Below are 22,215 nucleotides of genomic sequence, written 5' to 3'. Positions count from 1 at the left end.
AACTCTTCGGTATTCACTAGCCATATCAGACAATCATTTATTATACGTACTCTTTCAATAACTCTGCCCATGAATACTCTGCATCCTAATCATTTGGAATTCTTCATCTTTGTTCTTTAAATATTTGCTCTTATATGTCTTTTCGTTAATAAAAACATATGAGAAGAAACTACATTCGTCCTTCTCATTTTCTTCTCGCAGAGGCATGCACTTCTACCGCTAGCACACATCCAACGGATTCACAAATTCTATCGCCTGTGACAAAAAAGCAGGTCTATTTATAGAAAAATAAGAATATGCTGGACTTTTGAATGTGTAATTACCAGGGAACATTACTGCACTGCAGAAATATTATGAAGCCCATGGATGGGGAAGTATCTTCTTTCAACCTGTACTACAGAAATACAAGAAGTGCTGGCTTATGGGACAGTGCACTCAACATGACCATTCTCTGAAATCCTGACACCTATACATTAGGGCACAGGTTCTCAAACTCGGTCCTCAGGACCCCACACAGTGCATGTTTTGCAGGTCTCCTCACAGAATCACAAGTGAAATAATTAGCTCCACCTGTGGACCTTTTAAAATGGGTCAGTGAGTAATTAATACACCTGTGCACTTGCTGGGTTACCTACAAAACATGCACTGTGTGGGATCCTGAGGACCGAGTTTGAGAACCCCTGCATTAGGGGGAAGATCCTCATTTAAAAGGGTAAAGATTAAATAAGACTAAACGGAGTGTATTTTAGGAGAAATAAGCTTTCTAAATAAGCTTTATTTGATTAAGAGGGGTGATACTAAAGTGCTTGGAAGATGGACTTTGAAATTATATTGCACTACCTAAAGATTTTTCAGCACATCATAGCACTCTTTCACATCACAAAACCGTACTTGAGTGCAGAGAAGAGATGTGGGTCTTGTTATGTACTGGGCAGACCACTGAGATGCAAGAAAGGGATTACCAAAAACTGGAAAATCGGGCGCTACTGGTTCCTGTGTCTCTAATGCTGCTGCTAACAACGTTTGGGATAGTCACGCCCAAACCATACAATGCAAAAACAAACAACAACAAATAGCATCAGACCACTGAGATGCACTGGTGCACAGCCAAGTTGTTTTGCAGGTGTGCTTAATAAAAGGGACTCTGTTTTTTTACAGGGATAGTTCCAAAATCTATAATGTGGTTATGCTCCTTGTTGTCATTACACAAAGTAAAATGTTCTGTATGCCCACATATTTTGGGTGTATTATCAGGTCATATTTGATCTATCTGTTTGCCCCACCTAAAGGCCAAATCTGTCCAGTTTGGCCTTCCACAATTATGGTCAAATTGGAAACTGGTTTAGATACAGGGCAAGTGTTTGAGTTATTAGCCAGTATGCCAGCTATCAGGTCAGTTGAGTTCTGTACCAACAGACCCCCCAACATGACCCGCCCCACTAGGTACAAAATGCTCTGTTTCTGGACTTCCCTTTTAATTTATGATTTCCATCACCTGTGTTGAACTAGTTAAATGATAAGAAAGCTGTTTCTTCACAGGTGATGGCAATAATAAATTAAGAGGAAAGTCCAGAAAGAGCATTTTGTACCTAGTGGGGCGGGTCATGTTGGAGGGTATGTACCAATTATGGCCTTTGTGACACAACTTTGTCCTGGTTTACTTCCTAACTATGTAACCGCTGCTTCAGTGTCTTTACCTCTAGTACATCGTCCACACCAAGGCCCTCATTCCGAGTTGTTCGCTCGGTATTTTTCATCGCATCGCAGTGAAAATCCGCTTAGTACGCATGCGCAATGTTCGCACTGCGACTGCGCCAAGTAACTTTACTATGAAGAAAGTATTTTTACTCACGGCTTTTTCTTCGCTCCGGCGAACGTAATGTGATTGACAGGAAATGGGTGTTACTGGGCGGAAACACGGCGTTTCAGGGGCGTGTGGCTGAAAACGCTACCGTTTCCGGAAAAAACGCAGGAGTGGCCGGAGAAACGGTGGGAGTGCCTGGGCGAACGCTGGGTGTGTTTGTGACGTCAACCAGGAACGACAAGCACTGAAATGATCGCACAGGCAGAGTAAGTCTGGAGCTACTCTGAAACTGCTAAGTAGTTAGTAATCGCATTATTGCGAATACATCGGTCGCAATTTTAAGAAGCTAAGATTCACTCCCAGTAGGCGGCGGCTTAGCGTGTGTAACTCTGCTAAATTCGCCTTGCGACCGATCAACTCGGAATGAGGGCCCAAGTATTTTGGGTCCTCCATCTGTTCTCAGCACTCTCCTTTTTTAACTGCACACCTTTTCACTTAGTGAACGATTTCACTCATTCAAATGTACCACTACTGCCCTAACTCCTCTTTCTCTACTGTCTTGTGGGGCCTACTGTCTTTGCTATTTGCACAATTATGTCCCAACTTATCCAAACTATAACTCACCATCATCCTCAACCTCATCATCACCTCCCCTCAAATCTCCCTTACAGTAAACTGCAAACATAATCCTCTTATCTGTCTCTGCTGCAACGTGCCCTAAATGATTGATTTTCTGCTCTCTTTGCTCCAAATCTTCTACACCACTCTGCTAATAGCTACATTGGCTTTTATATCCCAGATTCCAATTCAAATTATTCAATGTCATGTATAAAGCCCTCAACATTAAAATCTCTTTATACACCTCAAACCTCATCTTAAAAAAAATCTCCTGTACGCCTTCTTAGATTTGACTATGACCACTCTCCCCTCCCCTCATCTACAAGACTTCTCCAATGCTGCTACCCATCAGTGGAATTCTCTGCCACATCTCTTCACAAGAACCTGTTCCATTCCCAGCTGTACTATTCACCCTGGTATACTCTCGCTACTGCCCCTTTCACTTTGAACCACACTCTCTTCTCTCACCTCTGCCCTTTCCCACTAAATGTAAGCTCGGCACTTACTTCCATTTTGTTTCCACATCTGCATTTATTTTGTCTAACGTGCCTTACAATAAACCACAATAACAATACAATTATATATTTCATGCCATTGTCTGAGATTATCACCTTTCTTATTTGCTTCTCTCAGCCCTCATGTATGCCAGCATCTTTGGTAATGTATCTGCCATAATTCAGCGGCTTTACTCTGGCACTGCACGCTACCACACCCAGATGTTGCGTGTTAAGGAATTTATCCGCTTCCACCAGATCCCAAACCCACTGAGACAACGCCTTGAAGAGTATTTCCAGCACGCCTGGTCCTACACCAATGGCATCGATATGAATGCGGTGAGTGCCCTACACGTTAGCAATACCATGGTATATATCCAACAGCTGGAACACATTATCCAAAAATAAAAACAACTACTTCTACTCTGAGCCAGTACTGCTTTTATACTGTTTAAATTAGTTACGGCTTTGTAAAAAGGATAATATTGTACTAAACATTTTCTTTTTTGGGACGATTTTAGAAATGTATCATGCTCAATTTATTCATGCCAGTGGTGTATGAACTGTGCAGATTATAGATTATACCCTAATATTTAAAATAGTATTATATGTAGAGTGTGTCGATATACTGCATTGTTGTGTTGTTGTTGTTGTTGTTGTTTTTTTATCACTGCTATTCAGTACATGAAGTATTTTTATTAATAGTAAAATGGCTTTAGAATTATATGTGTAGTTAAATATACACTCAGCTGCTGTTCCAGCCTTTCACAACTATTGTTACAGTGCAACTAGAAGATAATAAGAATTTACTTACCGATAATTCTATTTCTCGTAGTCCGTAGTGGATGCTGGGGACTCCGTAAGGACCATGGGGAATAGCGGCTCCGCAGGAGACTGGGCACAAAAGTAAAGCTTTAGAACTACCTGGTGTGCACTGGCTCCTCCCCCTATGACCCTCCTCCAAGCCTCAGTTAGGATACTGTGCCCGGACGAGCGTACACAATAAGGAAGGATTTTGAATCCCGGGTAAGACTCATACCAGCCACACCAATCACACCATATAACTTGTGATCTAAACCCAGTTAACAGCATGATAACAGAGGAGCCTCTAGAAAAGATGGCTCACTACATCAATAACCCGATTTTTTTGGTAACAATAACTATGTACCAGTATTGCAGACAATCCGCACTTGGGATGGGCGCCCAGCATCCACTACGGACTACGAGAAATAGAATTATCGGTAAGTAAATTCTTATTTTCTCTGACGTCCTAGTGGATGCTGGGGACTCCGTAAGGACCATGGGGATTATACCAAAGCTCCCAAACGGGCGGGAGAGTGCGGATGACTCTGCAGCACCAAATGAGAGAACTCCAGGTCCTCCTCAGCCAGGGTATCAAATTTGTAGAATTTTTCAAACGTATTTGCTCCTGACCAAGTAGCTGCTCGGCAAAGTTGTAAAGCCGAGACCCCTCGGGCAGCCGCCCAAGATGAGCCCACCTTCCTTGTGGAATGGGCTTTTACAGATTTTGGCTGTGGCAGGCCTGCCACAGAATGTGCAAGCTGAATTGTACTACAAATCCAACGAGCAATAGTCTGCTTAGAAGCAGGAGCACCCAGCTTGTTGGGTGCATACAGAATAAACAACGAATCAGATTTTCTGACTCCAGCCGTCCTGGAAACCTATATTTCCAGGGCCCTGACAACGTCTAGCAACTTGGAGTCCTCCAAGTCCCTAGTAGCCGCAGGCACCACAATAGGTTGATTCAGGTGAAACGCTGAAAACCACCTTAGGGAGAAACTGAGGACAAGTCCTCAATTCCGCCCTGTCCGAATGGAAAATCAGATGAGGGCTTTTACAGGATAAAGCCGGCAATTCTGACACGCACCTGGCCCAGGCCAGGGCCAACAGCATGACCACTTTCCATGTGAGATATTTTAACTCCACATATTTAAGTGGTTCAAAACAATGTGACTTTTGGAACCCCAAAAACTACATTTAGATCCCAAGGTGCCACTGGAGGCACAAAAGGAGGCTGTATATACAGTACCCCTTTCACAAACGTCTGAACTTCAGGGACTGAAGCTAGTTCTTTTTGGAAGAAAATTGACAGGGCCGAAATTTGAACCTTAATGGACCCCCATTTCAGGCCCATAGACACTCCTGTTTGCAGGAAATGTAGGAATCGACCTAGTTGAAAATTCCTCCGTCGGGGCCTTACTGGCCTCGCACCACGCAACATATTTTCGCCAAATGCGGTGATAATGTTTTGCGGTTATATCTTTCCTGGCTTTGATGAGGATAGGAATGACTTCATCCGGAATGCCTTTCTCCTTCAGGATCCGGCGTCCAACCGCCATGCCGTCAAACGCAGCCGCGGTAAGTCTTGGAACAGACAGGGTCCTTGCTGGAGCAGGTCCCTTCTTAGAGGTAGAGGCCACGGATCCTCCGTGAGCATCTCTTGAAGTTCCGGTTACCAAGTCCTTCTTGGCCAATCCGGAGCCACGAATATAGTGCTTACTCCTCTCCATCTTATAATTCTCAGTACCTTGGGTACGAGAGGCAGAGGAGGGAACACATACACTGACTGGTACACCCACTGTGTTACCAGAGCGTCTACAGCTATTGCCTGAGGGTCCCTTGACCTGGCGCAATACTTGTCGAGTTTTATAAACATGTGGAAGACTTCTGGGTGAAGTCCCCACTCTCCCGGGTGGGGGTCGTGTCTGCTGAGGAAGTCTGCTTCCCAGTTGTCCACTCCCGGAATGAATACTGCTGACAGTGCTATCACATGATTTTCCGCCCAGCGAAGAATCCTTGCAGCTTCTGCCTTGCCCTCCTGCTTCTTGTGTCACCCTGTCTGTTTACGTGGGTGACTGCCGTGATGTTGTCCGAATGGATCAACTCCGGGTGACCTTGAAGCAGAGGTCTTGCTGAGCTTAGAGCATTGTAAATGGCCCTTAGCTTCAGGATATTTATGTGAAGTGATGTCTCCAGGCTTGACCATAAGCTCTGGAAATTCCTTCCCTGTGTGACTGCTCCCCAGCCTCGCAGGCTGGCATCCGTGGTCACCAGGACCCAGTCCTGAATGTCGAATCTGCGGCCCTCTAGAAGATGAGCACTCTGCAACCACCACAGGAGAGACACCCTTGTGCTTGGTGACAGGGTTATCCGCTGATGCATCTGAAGATGCGACCCGGACCATTTGTCCAGCAGGTCCCACTGGAAAGTTCTCTGCCGAATGGGATTGCTTCGTAGGAAGCCACCATTTTTCCCAGAACCCTTTCATTGATGTACTGAGACTTGGCTCGGTTATAGGAGGTTCCCGACTAGCTCGGATAACTCCCTGACTTTCTCCTCCGGGAGAAACACCTTTTTCTGGACTGTGTCCAGGATCATCCCTAGGAACAGAAGACGAGTCGTCGGAATCAGCTGCGATTTTGGAATATTGAGAATCCAATCGTGCTGCCGCAACACTACCTGAGATAGTGCTACACCGACCTCCAACTGTTCCCTGGATCTTACCCTTATCAGGGAATCGTCCAAGTAAGGGATAACTAAAATTCCCTTCCTTCGAAAGAGTATCATCATTTCGGCCATTACCTTGGTAAAGACCCGGGGTGCCGTGGACCATCCATACGGCCGCGTCTGAAACTGATAGTGACAGTTCTATACCACAAACCTGAGGTACCCTTGGTGAGAAGGGTAAATTGGGACATGAAGGTAAGCATCCTTGATGTCCCGAGACATCATGTAGTCCCCTTCTTCCAGGTTCGCAATCACTGCTCTGAGTGACTCAATCTTGAATTTGAACCTCCGTATGTAAGTGTTCAAGATTTTAGATTTAGAATCGGTCTCACCGAGCCGTCCGGCTTCGGTACCACAACAGTGTGGAATAATACCCCGTTCCCTGTTGCAGGAGGGGTACCTTGATTATCACCTGCTGGGAATACAGCTTGTGAATGGCTTCCAAAACTGCCTCCCTGTCAGAGGGAGACATCGGTAAAGCCGACTTTAGGAAATGGCGAGGGGGAGACGTCTCGAATTCCAATTTGTACCCCTGAGATATCACCTGAAGGATCCAGGGGTCTAATTGCGAGTGAGCCCACTGCGCGCTGAAATTCATTGAGACGGGCCCCCACCGTGCCTGATTCTGCTTGTAAAGCCCCAGCGTCATACTGAGGGCTTGGCAGAGGTGGGAGAGGGCTTCTGTTCCTGGGAACTGGCTGATTTCTGCAGCCTTTTTCCTCTCCCTCTGTCATGGGGCAGAAATGAGGAACCTTTTGCCCGCTTGCCCACGAAAGGACTGCGCCTGATAATACGGCGTCTTCTTATGTTGAGAGGCGACCTGGGGTACAAACGTGGATTTCCCAGCTGTTGCCGTGGCCACCAGGTCTGAAAGACCGACCCCAAATAACTCCTCCCCTTAATAAGGCAATACTTCCAAATGCCGTTTGGAATCCGCATCACCTGACCACTGTCGTGTCCATAACCCTCTACTGGCAGAAATGGACAACGCACTTAGACTTGATGCCAGTCGGCAAATATTCCGCTGTGCATCACGCATATATAGAAATGCATCTTTTAAATGCTCTATAGGCAATAATATACTGTCCCTATCTAGGGTATCAATATTTTCAGTCAGGGAATCCGACCACGCCAACCCAGCACTGCACATCCAGGCTGAGGCGATTGCTGGTCGCAGTATAACACCAGTATGTGTGTAAATACATTTTAGGATACCCTCCTGCTTTCTATCAGCAGGATCCTTAAGGGCGGCCATCTCAGGAGAGGGTAGAGCCCTTGTTCTTACAAGCGTGTGAGCGCTTTATCCACCCTAGGGGGTGTTTCCCAACGCACCCTAACCTCTGGCGGGAAAGGATATAATGCCAATAACATTTTAGAAATTATCAGTTGTTATCGGGGGAAACCCACGCATCATCACACACCTCATTTAATTTCTCAGATTCAGGAAAACTACAGGTAGTTTTTCCTCACCGAACATAATACCCCTTTTTGGTGGTACTCGTATTATCAGAAATGTGTAAAACATTTTTCATTGCCTCAATCATGTAACGTGTGGCCCTACTGGAAGTCACATTTGTCTCTTCACCGTCGACACTGGAGACAGTATCCGCGTCGGCGTCTATATCTGCCATCTGAGGTAACGGGCGCTTTAGAGCCCCTGACGGCCTATGAGACGTCTGGACAGGCACAAGCTGAGTAGCCGGCTGTCTCATGTCAACCACTGTCTTTTATACAGAGCTGACACTGTCACGTAATTCCTTCCAACAGTTCATCCACTCAGGTGTCGACCCCCTAGGGGGTGACATCACTATTACAGGCAATCTGCTCCGTCTCCACATCATTTTTCTCCTCATACATGTCGACACAAACGTACCGACACACAGCACACACACAGGGAATGCTCTGATAGAGGACAGGACCCCACTAGCCCTTTGGGGAGACAGAGGGAGAGTTTGCCAGCACACACCAGAGCGCTATATATATACAGGGATAACCTTATATGTGTTTTTCCCCTTATAGCTGCTGTATTTTTAATACTGCGCGTAATTAGTGCCCCCCTCTCTTTTTTAACCCTTTCTGTAGTGTAGTGACTGCAGGGGAGAGCCAGGGAGCTTCCCTCCAACGGAGCTGTGAGGGAAAATGGCACCAGTGTGCTGAGGAGATAGGCTCCGCCCCCTTCTCGGCGGCCTTATCTCCCGTTTTTCTGTGTATTCTGGCAGGGGTTAAATTCATCCATATAGCCCAGGAGCTATATGTGATGCATTTTTTGCCATCCAAGGTGTTTTTATTGCGTCTCAGGGCGCCCCCCCCCCAGCGCCCTGCACCCTCAGTGACCGGAGTGTGAAGTGTGCTGAGAGCAATGGCGCACAGCTGCAGTGCTGTGCGCTACCTTGTTGAAGACAGGACGTCTTCTGCCGCCGATTTTCCGGACCTCTTCTGTCTTCTGGCTCTGTAAGGGGGCCGGCGGCGCGGCTCTGGGACCTATCCATGGCTGGGCCTGTGATCGGTCCCTCTGGAGCTAATGTCCAGTAGCCTAAGAAGCCCAATCCACTCTGCACGCAGGTGAGTTCGCTTCTTCTCCCCTTAGTCCCTCGATGCAGTGAGCCTGTTGCCAGCAGGTCTCACTGAACATAAAAAACCTAAAACTAAACTTTTCACTAAGCAGCTCAGGAGAGCCACCTAGTGTGTACCCTTCTCGTTCGGGCACAAAAATCTAACTGAGGCTTGGAGGAGGGTCATAGGGGGAGGAGCCAGTGCACACCAGGTAGTTCTAAAGCTTTACTTTTGTGCCCAGTCTCCTGCGGAGCCGCTATTCCCCATGGTCCTTACGGAGTCCCCAGCATCCACTAGGACGTCAGAGAAATATAACATACCAAATTCAGCTATAATATACTTGGTTATCTTGCAGGGTTACGGAAGTACACTCTGAGAAAGAGAATTAGATAAAATGTTCGGCAATAAACTGATTGCATCACTTGTCCGACACACATTGGAAACATCCATTTTGTAGACTTAACCAATATCCAGCCTAACAGCTTACTTGGAATAGGTGACATCACTGAGGCTTTAACTGCCACACTGTCATTTCATTAATTCCTTGTGAACTGCAGTCTCATGAATATTGGCCCTCATTCCGAGTTGTTCGCTCGCTAGCTGCTTTTAGCAGCCGTGCAAACGCTAAGCCGCCGCCATCTGGGAGTGTATTTTATCTTAGCAGAAGTGCGAACGAAAGGATCGCAGCGCTGCTACAAAAAAAGATTGTGCAGTTTCTGAACAGCTCGAGACCTACTCCTAGCTTGCGATCACTTCAGACTACTTAGTTCCTGTTTTGACGTCACGAACACGCCCTGCGTTCGGCCAGCCACGCCTTCGTTTCCCCAGGCACGCCTGCGTTTGTATCTGACACGCCTGCGTTTTTACACACACTCCCCGAAAACAGTCAGTTACCTCCCAGAAACGCCCACTTCCTGTCAATCACTCTGCGGCCAGCAGTGCGATTGAAAAGTGTCGCTAGACCTTGTGTGAAACTGCATCGGCTGTTGTGAAAGTACGTCGTGCGTGCGCATCGCGCCGCATACGCATGCGCATCGCGCCGCATACGCATGCGCAGAATTGCCATTTTTTTGCCTGATCGCTGCGCAGCGACCAAAAACAGCTAGCGATCAACTCGAAATGAGGGCCATTGGCTGATAAGATGTCTGTCTTCACTGTGAGCAGGTGACAATTACTGGATCTCTTTAATATCTGTGCAGAAGCATTGCCATGCAAGTTAGATACCAGACCATGGTGCGTGTAACACCATGCACGCAAACTGTTATTCAGTGCTGTACCTCCCAAAGTGATCCATTTCACCCAGCAAACTACAGTATACAGTATAGTCTCTTTGTTTGTCTCACTTGTCTATAAATGTATCAACCTGAGATTAATTCAATGGGTTTTCCATCTTTAGAGGCTTAGGGGTATGTTACTAAAGTGCGGGTTTTTAGAAGTGGAGATGTTGCCCATAGCAACCAATCAGATTCTACTTCTCATTTATCTAGTACCTTCCAGATGATAATAACTAGAATCTGATTGGTTGCTAGGGGCAACATCTCCACTTCTAAAAACCTGCACTTTAATAACTATACCCCTTATAGTTCACTGCCATGCTGCCCTGTGATTTAGGGGTCTATTCATCATTACTTAATTTATACAAAAGCAGGTAAACATTTTCACTTACTTTTGTATAAATTGTCAAGGCGATTCATCATTCCTGTAATGCAGGAAATATCACTAATGTCTCCTGGTTACAATTCTCCCCTGTTCATTTCCACAATTCCCAATACTTCAGTATGGGGAAGTGAAAATTATGTAATTCATCAAGTTCCTTTTTGGAACTTGTATGTGAAAAAGTATGCTATCCTGAGATGGTGCACTGCCCCTGACATTCTTTCAGCTTGTGCAACAGACAAATCTTTTTAGACCCTCTCCACCACTCCGTCCCTCCGCTGTGTACTCACTTTACCTGCTCGGCCTCTGGCTCCTTCTTCTTCATCAGAACTCCAGGTACACGGCTGCAAAGCTTCTGTGCTGGCCCCCTATGCAGCCTCCTCCTTGATCCAGCCTTCGGCAGCCCCCACACCAGGCTCCCCATTATCCGGATTGATTTTTGGAATAACTGCCGGATCTGGGGGGCAGGGCCTGTGTGATGGACAGCTGATCCACCTCTGCCCGTGCAGCTGACCTCGCATGCACGTGATGATAGTGGCGCATTATTATTACAAGGTGAATATTACCGGAAGAAGGGAACTGCAGGTAAGAAGTCCCAAACTTCCGAAAAGCTGTCTCTGCTGAAAGAGCAGATTTTTGGAAGTGATACTTTAGGCTATGAGGCATGATGAATTTCTCTAAAATCATCTTTGAACTTGTAGTGAATTGAAAACATAAGTGACACTGCGAATATTTTCTTTTTAATGAATAGGCCCCTTAGTATATAATGTGAAATACACCATCAATTATCTATTTGCTTTTAAGCTATGTTTTGATATAAACAAGCAGATTTGTTAATTTGCATTGTGTTGAATTGGACACCTGGCACACACCTATACAATCGTTGCTCACTAGAAACATTTATATTCAATTCATTGAACTGTCTCATCTCAAAACAATAAAAATAAGAAACTGACTCATATTATATAATATGGAAGCTAGAAAGATCAAGAACTGCATTTAAAAAAAACGCAGGTGGGCATGAACAAGCCAATAAATGAAAAGCTGTCTGAACATGGAAATACAGTAAAAGTTGTTTCTTCTATCAATATCAACGGTATAGTTCAGCCCAGGTTATTACTATTAGAACTGCGAACACAGAGGTGACCATTGCGGGTGACTTGGAAATGGCTAATATTGTAAGGTATGTACTGTATTCACTTTCTAAGCCCTACAGGAAGTTGTATCAACTCTAATTGTGGCAGTGTATATTCTGTATAGCAAAATCCATGATTGTTGGAAGCAGGCTGTATTGATAACTATCCCTATCTCAGACTGTTCCCCACCAGTGTAAGCAGCTTCTAGTGATAGCAGGCTTGGGGGTTATATATATCAACAGTGAAAAGAGTGGAGAAGTGAACCAGTGGAGAAGCTGTGCAGAGCTTTGAGGAAGCAATGATAACGTACATTATATAAAATGGTAGGTAGTTACTATGGACAATTTCTCCACTGCTTCACTTATCCAATCTTTTCACTGTTGATAAATAGACTCCTAAGGGGGAGATTTATGAAATCCTCTAAAGAGGGCAAGAGGAGGTTTTACCTACAGCAAACAATCAATATTCTAGCTATCATTTATTTAGTACAGTTTATAAAATGATAGCTAGAACACTGATCAGATCTAGCAATAATGCCATCAATATTTGTGTATTGCTAGTTGTCCTTCTGGTTGTAGATGAGCATATGAAAAAAAGCTTTAGAAATACAGGACATGTAGTTTAAGATCTACTTATTCTGCTGACATTTCCCTGATACTATGTGAAGATATTAGGATAGGACAGTGTGATCTTTTTTTTTAAAGATGTTTTGGTGACACATGCCAGAGATCAGGACTTACCTTGCAGAGAGTTGATGCAATAAATCTTTAAAGGGGAAGGGGAGGAGTAGATTGTTTATTTGTATCTTTTCATTTTGACACGCATTAGCCAAACTGTCTGCACTGGATTCACAGTCTTATCCAAAGGACAATATTCCATACCCAAGTGCAAAAAAGTAATCAGCTCCACCTGAATAATATTTACATAAGGTCTTGGTGAAAAGCCCTGAAGAGAGATAAAAAGATGCGACAATCTGATTTTGTTATAGCTATAGGAGAGTATTCCCAAGCCAGTACATGAAAGGTGGAAACCCCATTTAAGGGTATAATTCCCATGTCACAGGTTACATTTTCAGACTTTTTCCTATTAAAAGTGTTGATAAGACCCAATAAGTAAAGCTGCAATCTATAAGACCCCTGAATGAAGTTACACATGGGGAGATTATCTAATCTTGGAGAAGGATAACGTGGAGAAGATGCCCATGCCAACCAATCAGCTTCTGTCATTTTACAGACTATGCTAGAATAATGACAGAATCTGATTGGATGCTATGAGCAACTGCTCCACTTTCTCCCCCACAGAATGGTATCTGCACCTGGGATGTGGAGCTGGGAGTAGGAGACAGTTGCAGAGATGGGTTCCGGTCAAGATTCCAGCTGTCAGGATCCCGGCAGTTAGTATACCGATGCCAGAATCCTGACACAATCCTGGTTTGGCTGCGGGAGGAGGGGGTAGGGTTAGGCACCCTCCAAGGAGGGTAAGGGTTAGACTGCGGGGGGTTAGGTTTAGGCTGCGGGGAGGGGATGTTACGGTTAGGCACCATCGCCGAGGGTTATGGTTAGGTTGCAGGGCAGGGGGAGGGTTAGGGGGCAAGTATACTTACCTTTCCCTGTCGGGATTCCGAACATCGGGATGCCACGGTTGGTATTCTGACCTCCAGCATCCCGACCGCAAATCAAACCCAACCTGCAGAGACCACCACTTGGGGATCCAATAAAAAATTACTTAATCTTCTCAGTGTTACTCTAACAACTATTCAGTTGGAAATGGCATCTCGACATCCCACTCATTGGAATCATCACTACATCTTTGGGAATCCTGTTTTGTGTTAGAATGTAGACCCTGCATTCCTGTTTAGATATTGTGTTTGTGTGTACTGTTTGTTTTAGGTAGTGTTGCATGTGGATATCATGGCTTTGGGAAATGTATTTTTGTGCATGGACTATTGGTGTGAATATATATATGTGTGTGTTTATATTTTGTGTGTAATTGTTCTTTGTAAAACACCATTTATCTATTGATACAAAATCTCATCTGTACATTTATGTGTCTGTATGTAAAAATCATGCATGCTTATGTTGGAAACACTTATGTTGTTCTGTATATGTCTTGTTATTAACACGTCTTCATTGTTTTTGACTCAAATGTGTGAAAGAAATCATGTATGCAGGAACTGTATACCTCTGTGCTGGAAAGGTGTGTTTGTGGTTACAGCCGAAGAAAGATGTTAAATATATTTTGTTATAGTTCTTTGCGTGTGAAAATGAGTTGCAACAATGGTGAGTGTATATACTGTAGTAGGTGTATTTTAATAAAAAATAGTGTTTGTATATAGTAATGAATGTGGCTGACCCGTGTTGTGCAGTTAGGGAGTGTGTGAGTGAGTGAGTGAGTGAGTGAGTGAGTGAGTGAGTGAGTGAGTGTGTGTGTGTGTGTGTGTGTGTGTGTGTGTGTGTGTGTGTGTGTGTGTGTGTGTTTGTAGAGATCCTGTGTGTGCTGTGATCTTGTCTTTACAGGATTCCTGTATTCATTGAACCCATACAGTTTGCCTAGGATTGTATTGGGATGGTGTTTGATGTTGTGCTCACTCTGGGCATCAAGTACAGGGCCTCACAGTTTCTCTTCCCTTTGAAAGGCTAATATGCAACCTGCGGCTGGATCTCAAGCAAAGATCATCTGCCAGGCAAGGGCATGATAAACCTTCCTCCCTGCTCCATGTGACTCAGCAGGTAGACTTAAACTGTGGCCCATCTTATGTGATGGCCCAAGAGTGGTGACATTGGGACAGACGTAGTATTGATAGCAGATCAATGTAGAGCTACAGGCATTTCATCATCCATGACATAGCATGCACTGGCACTGACTAATATAATCAGTTCTAAGTAACATAGAAGGAGACATCACAGCTGATGTTTCAAATTTGGTGGTCCAGACATGATGACAACTTACACAATTAGGATGTAACAGAAATCAATACATTCTGGAGGAACCGTTATATTCTTATCTAATGAGTAAATTAAATATATCAATGTACATTAAGAATGGTCATGTGTAAAGTGCAGCTTCTCAGTGTTTATATATCAGACAAGGAGATAATTCAGGCACCATCACCCTTGGTGGACAATATAATGGGTGAGATTCAAATGTTTGAAAAGTCAGTTTGGAGTCTTTTTTTCCCTATCTAATAGACAGGACAAAACAGACACCCAACCAACTTTTCAAACATTTGAATTCCACCCAAAAAGTTGCAGTTAGGCACAATCAGCCCTACTGAACAAAGAGATAGAGCAGGCATTCCCAACCACGGTCCTCAAGGCACACCAACAGTGCAGGTTTTAGTAATATCCAGGCTCCAGCACAGGTGACTTAATTAGTAGCTCAGTTATTTTGATTTAACCATCTGTGCTGCAGCCTGGATATCACTAAAACCTGCATTGTTGGTGTGCCTTGAGGACCGTGGTTGAAAATGCCTGAGATAGAGTATTTATAAAATGGTGTGTTAAAATGACATAAATCCCACTAACATGGATAGAGACAGACACATTGCCCAATACATTATTTCCCAATGACCGCACACTTCCCAGCATGTATCTGTTTCACCCTACATCATCTCCAAGTAGAAATATTTTGCCACAACGGGCCATTTCATAAGATAGCTACTCTTGGGTGTGCGGTCCCGTTCTGATATATGCATGTTTTCAAGTTGTGAGAATATCAGAATGCACCTGCACATCTAAGAGTGGTATCTCATATATATATATATATATATATATATATATGTACTAATAATACAATACATATATGTGACCAGTGGCGCACCCAGGGGGGGTTTCCGAGCACCCAGAAACCCCCCTCCACTAATTTTTTTTTTTTTTTTTTAGCTGCATGAGTATTATTAATGGCTGTCTAGCGTCCTCTGTAGCCTGCTGTCTTCCTGGTGGCACTTGTAAGTGCAATAAAAGTTTACTTTATTTTAATTATAGTACATATATATCCATGTGCATACATTTATACACATGTATATACATACATACATATAAACACACACACACACATATGATATATATACATGTGTATATGTACGTGTACTGTATATATATATATATATATATATATGCATGTTTAATATGCTATGTATATGTGCATATTGTATGTGTGTGTGTGTGTGTGTGTGTGTGTGTGTGTGTGTGTGTGTGTGTGTGTGTGTGTGTGTATATATTTATATATATATACACACGGTATATATATGGGGTGGTCTTCAGTATGTTACTGACGGGATCCCGGCGCACAGTATAACGGCGCCGGGATCCCGACAGCCGGCATACCGACAATTGTTCTCCCTCGTGGGGGTCCACGACCCCCCTGGAGGGAGAATAAAATAGCGCGCCACCGTGCCCGTAGCGTGGCGAGCGCAGTGAGGCTTCAAGGGGCTCATTTGCGCTCACCACACTGTCGGTAAGCCGGCGGTCGGGCTCCCGGCACCAGTATGCTGGTCGCCGGGAGCCTGTCCACCGGCATACCATAGTGAACCCTATATATGTGTAGATATGTATATATATATATTATATATATATATATATATATATATATATATATACACACACACACAGACACACTAGTTTTACGGACCCAGCATATACTGGGTCACCTCAGTCCCCACCCCCGTGATTGGCTCCACCCAGTTCTGGAAACCCCCCCATGCAAATCCTGCATTTGCCACTGGTGATAGATATTCCACAGTTACACAGTTATCAGTCTTACAGAGGATCATGACAGGGGCGGATTCGTCCGCCGGGACACCATGCCAGATCCCCCTAGGCCGGTCCAATTGTCCCCTCAGTGGCCGGTCTCTTTCAGTCACTGGGCCGGCTGCCGCGATACGAGCTCGCCTCTGATCAGTAAGTCAGCGTTAGGTGAAATCTTCTGCGCATGCTCAATGAAACTCCGATGTGTGCTGCCCGGCGCACTACCTCCCTCCCTCTCCCCTGTCAGGCATGGTGTCCCCAGTCTCACCGCTTCTAATGTGTCCTAGTCCCGGCTGCGGCGACCGCCCCACAGCCAGCGGAAGCTCAGAGTCTGGCCGCGCTGACTGTAGGAAAGGAGGGGTGAGCCGCAGGCAGGGAAGTGCCAGTAGCGCACGCAGGGGAGGGGGGAGTTCTGAGTAATGAGAATCCCTGCTAGACAGCTAGCACAGAAGCTCTGCCTCTTGCGGCGTCCATATATGACAGCACCGGAAGCAGCGTGCGGGGCGACTGTCTCCTCCGGCGGCTCCAACAGAGTACCGCTTGATCATCTAGCCTGCTGTACTGTATGCTAACTAGCACTGAGCGCAGAAGTAGCTGATGTCTATTGCTCTGCGCTGAGAGAAGTGCTGGGAAAAGTGTATTGCTGGATGTAGCCATATGGCATTATGGCAGGGGCCACTGAAAAAAAAAAAAGGTAACCAGGGACATGGACATGTTGGGAGCTTACTGTACAAAGATGTGTGCATTTTATATATATATATATATATATATATATACACACACACACACATCTATTTACAGTATCTATCTAAACATAAAAACACACACAGGTATATCACATATCTAGACTCCCCCCTCCCACACACATATCCTACATTTGCCCCTGGATTTTATATATATATATATTTAGAATGTAAGCTCTCACGAGTAGGGCCCTCTTCCCTCATGTGCTTATACTTTTCTTACTTTAATAATCCTCAACCGCCCAGATCCCACAGTTTTTTGACCACCTGGAACTTATCTCTATGTTTACTGGTGTAGTTATGCTTAGCTGCCCTGTACTTGTCCTATATTGTATTCAACTGTAAGTCACTGTTTTCCTATTTTTTATGTGCATTTGTACTCTGTAATCGGGCGCTGCGGAACCCTTGTGGCGCCATATAAATAAAGGATAATAATAATAATAATAATAATAAAACAAAACTCTCGGAAGGCGGCACTCTGGAGACTGTAGAATTTGTCCCCAGTGGTACCTAACCCCCCTCCCCACAGCCTAAACCTAACCCTCCCTGGGGGTGCCTAACCCTAATCTCCCCCTACCCACAGCCTAACCCTAACCCTACCACCCCCACAGCCTAACCCCCCCTACCCGCAGCCTAACCCTAACCCTACCACCCTCCACAGCCTAACTCTCCCCCACAGCATATACCCAAGTCCCCCCATCCGCGGCTTACAGTAGTGAAGTTCGCCGGCTCGATCGGGATTCCGTTGTTCGGCATCCCGGCGCCAGCATTTCAATTGATGCCGGCATTGGCAGTCGAATTTGTGTTGGCATTCCGGCATCTCCATTTCCGAAAGGTGGGATGCCGAACGCTGGTATCTTAACCGAACCATGTGAAAACCTTCTGATTAAGAATCAGGCCCTATAAGGAGGGATCTCGCCCCCTTTTACAGACCCCACCCCCTCAGCAGACCCCGCCCCCATTCGGGCTGCCTCCATCAATTTTCCGGGCTGGTTTTCCATCCCAATCCGCCCCTGCATCATGATATCTGTATTTGATGGTCAAGACATGAGAGAGATGCTGCTGTCCTACATGCAGACATGATGTCATATAAACGTTGTGTTGTCTAGTAACGCTTGCCTAGCCTCAATGATGGAGACCCAATTGAACATAGTAAGTCAGTGGGAAAAACATGGAAAAGACTGATATTTAACAACATGAACTAGACACTAAACTGGAAGACTTCCAGCGTTAACTCATAGTAGAGATATGAAACTGCTCTTTGATTGGCAAAATATACTGTATAGTATAGTAAAAAAGCCCATGTGTCCTAGTGTTACAAAACACAAGTGGCCTATGTATTGTGCAGTGTACAACATTCTTTTCTAGTAAAATGATAGAGACAAGACAGTAGTCAATTGGAAATTGAAGTTATGTGCATAGCTTACTGTAGATTTAATTTGGACTGACAAAGCAATGAAAATCTGAGCATGCTTAGTCTTATTTTTCAGATTGCAACCTCTGTGGGTCTTTAGTATCTGCGTAACATACAAGCTATAATTTGTACAATACTGAGTATCAGCAAAATGTACCTGCAATACTGATGTTGGTTATTTAATGGATCTGAGATTTTATCTATACAATCTCCTGGTAAATGCACTGATGCTTGTTTTGTATTTATAGCCTCTTTTCCTGCATATTTTTTAGCAGTGCTTTAAATAAGTTTTATGTTACTCAAAAGAAGCCAAGGTTTTTGCAGTAAAAAGGAAGTAAAGCTGATAATGAGAATATGTCTAAACTTGCAATAAGGCTACAAATGTATGATATTCTATGATATATAGAACAAATTTGAAAAAGACAATGACCCATAGAGCTTACAGTCTCAAAAATGTTGGTGTATTGAGCTTTGGGAGTGGTTATATTCAGCTGATGATATTAAAGTTATTTCCTCATTTCCATAGATGTTCTATGTATCAAGGCAAGTTTGGGAATGTACTGGGATATATAGTTATAATTAAAGAGAGAAGTCTTAATGAGCTATGCAGTGTGGATTGTTAGTAGAGGAAGATAGAATGTTACATATTCTCCCTTCAGGTTCAATAAATATGGAAAGTTGCAACAGTAAAAGTTACTTACAGGTCTGTTGTCAACCAGGTTTGCCAGAGCAAATATGTTTCCTACATGATTTTTTTTATTGTAAAATGTTTCCTCCCACATGATTAATTGCAAATGATTGTTTTTAATTTGTTTATTGAAATGCAGCCATGATGAATGTTGTTGTTAAACACATCTGCTTGTTTGAAGATAAAGTAGGCTAATTTATAAGATCAGAGTAATTGGTGAATGTGTGTATTTTGGTGCACTAAAGTGTCAGCCCAATCTAAGAGGGAGATGTACTAAGCAGTGATAAAAGTGGAGAAGTGAGCCAGTGGAGAAGTTGCCCATGGCAACCAATCAGCATTGACGTAACATTTATAATTTGCATACTATAAATTTGTATGGAGCAGCTGATTGGTTGCTTTGGGCACTTCTCCACTGGCTCACTTCTCCACTTTTATCACTGCTTAGTACATGTCCTCCTTAATCCTCTAATAATCTTCCTAAAAAAACAGATCCAATACAAATTTCTAAAACACATGGTGAAGATAGATCGAAGGCGCCACTCTAAACAATATTTTAGAAGGACCAAAAACATAAAGGTAACAAAGTATTTAAACACAGATGTACATCACTTGTGTTCTTGGAAGTTCTTTTTCAAACCGCTATTTTCTTAGGCCGTGTTGCAGATCCCAGAGTTCACATAAGAAAAGAAAAATGCAACAATATGGGTGGTAATGTTTGGAACAAAGTATAATAAAATAGTCCCGTGAATCTCTAGAAAAGGAGCCCTATCGTGTCACAATTCTTGATAGAAGATAAGGATAGTGACTCGCTACCACTTCGCAATGGAAATAAACGTACCAAAACTCACATCGAGAATTATAACACCATATATATAAAGGTGTATTTCAAACTTCACACAGGCATCATAAATGCACCAGGTATTCTGTTAAAATATGCGTACCCAACTCACTTTTTTGATAAAACGAATTCCACGTATAAAGGTTTCTTTACACCTTGAAAAAGACCCAAGAAGGTCGAAACGGCATTGGTGCTAACAGACAATGAGTTATTTTTTACCTAGGCAGCTGTGAATTTTTGTTACTAGTATTCCAAAGGTATGCAGGACTTGTTAACACGGGTGTAAGTCCGGAATGTCTCCCGTGTATATCAAATCCATCAGACTTTAAAACTTTTCCATCATGCCATACATTGGAATATAGTTGTGGAAGATTGCCAGACTGTCATTGTTTTTATTGTGGATTTTTATGTGAAGAAATAAACTATTTGGATCTATGAAGGTGTGGTTCAACTCGGTGTAAATAAACCTTTATACGTGGAATTAGTTTTATCACAAAGTGAGTTGGGTACGCATATTTGAACAGAATAGCTGGTGCATATCTGATGCATGTGTGAAGTTTGAAAGATACCTTTATATATATGGTCTTATAATTCTCTATGTGAGTTTTGGTACGTTAATTTAGATTGCGAAGTGGTGGCGAGTCACTATCCTGGTCTTCTATCAAGAATTGTGACACGGTAGGGTTCCTTTTCCGGAGATTCACGGGACTATTTTATTATACTTTGTTCCAAACATTACCACCCATATTGTTGCATTTTTCTTTTCTTATGTGAACTCTGGGATCTGTGACACGGCCTAAGAAAATAGCGGTTTGAAAAAGAACTTCCAAGAACACAAGTGATGTATATCTGTGTTTAAATACTTTGTTACCTTTATGTTTTTGGTCCTTCTAAAATATTGTTTAGAGTGGCGCCTTTGATCTATCCTCACCGTGTGTTTTAGTAATTTATAAGATCATCATTAAATTACCATTAAATTCTAGTGCAACTTATCAGGCAGTTGACCATTATTGTAGTTGGCTGACTACCTTGCAAGTTGAACCCTGGTAACTCTTCTGATGATGTAGATTAGCATTAAAACAATCAGCAATTCCTAAAGAATAGTCACACAATGTGAAGTGGTGTGTAAATGTGTTTAGTAATTGAACTAGGAACTATTTATACATCCACCAGAGCCCTGTCACTGCATTAAGCTGAGTATGAGAGGCTAAGAGAATCTATATGGAAGTTTTCGCAGTCTTGCAACTATTGTGAGTTAACAATATACAATTATAGCAAAGCTGTTTCCATGGTAGTAATTATAAAATCATATCACTAAGCTCTGGGCAGTGATGATGAAACCAAACCTCTAAGTGCATGGACAGACTGGTATATCTCTAGATGTTAAAAAAATATTACCTATAAAGTAGTTCAATTAATCTAAAATGTGTAATGGGGTATCTATAAAATCCGTACTCTAGACATTCCTATAACAAGAAGTGGCTAAACCGTTACACTGTCTTGGCAGCATTCCCTGTTACATTCATTGATATGAACCTAATCTATGATAACAAAATCACTTTACTAAAGTAAAGGTAAAGCAGTAGTCAATTTATCTATTGACAGGAAGTCCATGCAACTCATAAACATATAGGGGGGTACACACAGAGAGATCTGTGTTTAATATCTAAGCAATCTGACTAGATTGCTTAGATTTTAAGCATGGATCTGTTGTGTGTATGCCCCCCAGCAATAGCGCTGTCGCCGCTTCTAGATTGAGCCTGCATGCAGGCTCAATCTAGCAGGTCGCTCACTTCACCGCTGGGTGAAGTGAGCGGCCCCCTGTCCGTCTCCCCCCTCGCTCAGCACACATTGCACTGTACTGAGTGGGGGGAGAGATGTGTGCTGAGCGGTCTGTGTTAAGATCGCTCAGCACACATCTCTCCCGTCAGTACCCCCACTATCACCCAAAAGGCATAGACACTGGTCTCCTATCATGGGTTGTCAGACCCTTTTAAT

The 22,215-nt window shown here is 43.6% G+C and overlaps 1 protein-coding gene across 1 annotated transcript in view; it reads left to right on the top strand.

Annotated features, from left to right (window-relative positions):
- The window catches only part of KCNH6 (potassium voltage-gated channel subfamily H member 6), a 164,332-nt gene that overhangs the window by 117,798 nt on the left and 24,319 nt on the right, over positions 1-22,215 (top strand). Inside the window, exon 5 of the mRNA XM_063960004.1 lies at positions 3,056-3,255. Within this exon, the coding sequence (XP_063816074.1) occupies positions 3,056-3,255 (200 nt within the window). The remainder of the gene's footprint in view (positions 1-3,055; positions 3,256-22,215) is intronic.

This window comes from Pseudophryne corroboree, chromosome 3, assembly GCF_028390025.1.
Source record: "Pseudophryne corroboree isolate aPseCor3 chromosome 3, aPseCor3.hap2, whole genome shotgun sequence".
Taxonomy (NCBI): Eukaryota; Metazoa; Chordata; class Amphibia; order Anura; family Myobatrachidae; genus Pseudophryne; species Pseudophryne corroboree.
Note: the sequence above shows the minus strand (reverse complement) of the source record. Positions and strands in the feature narration are given on the sequence as shown.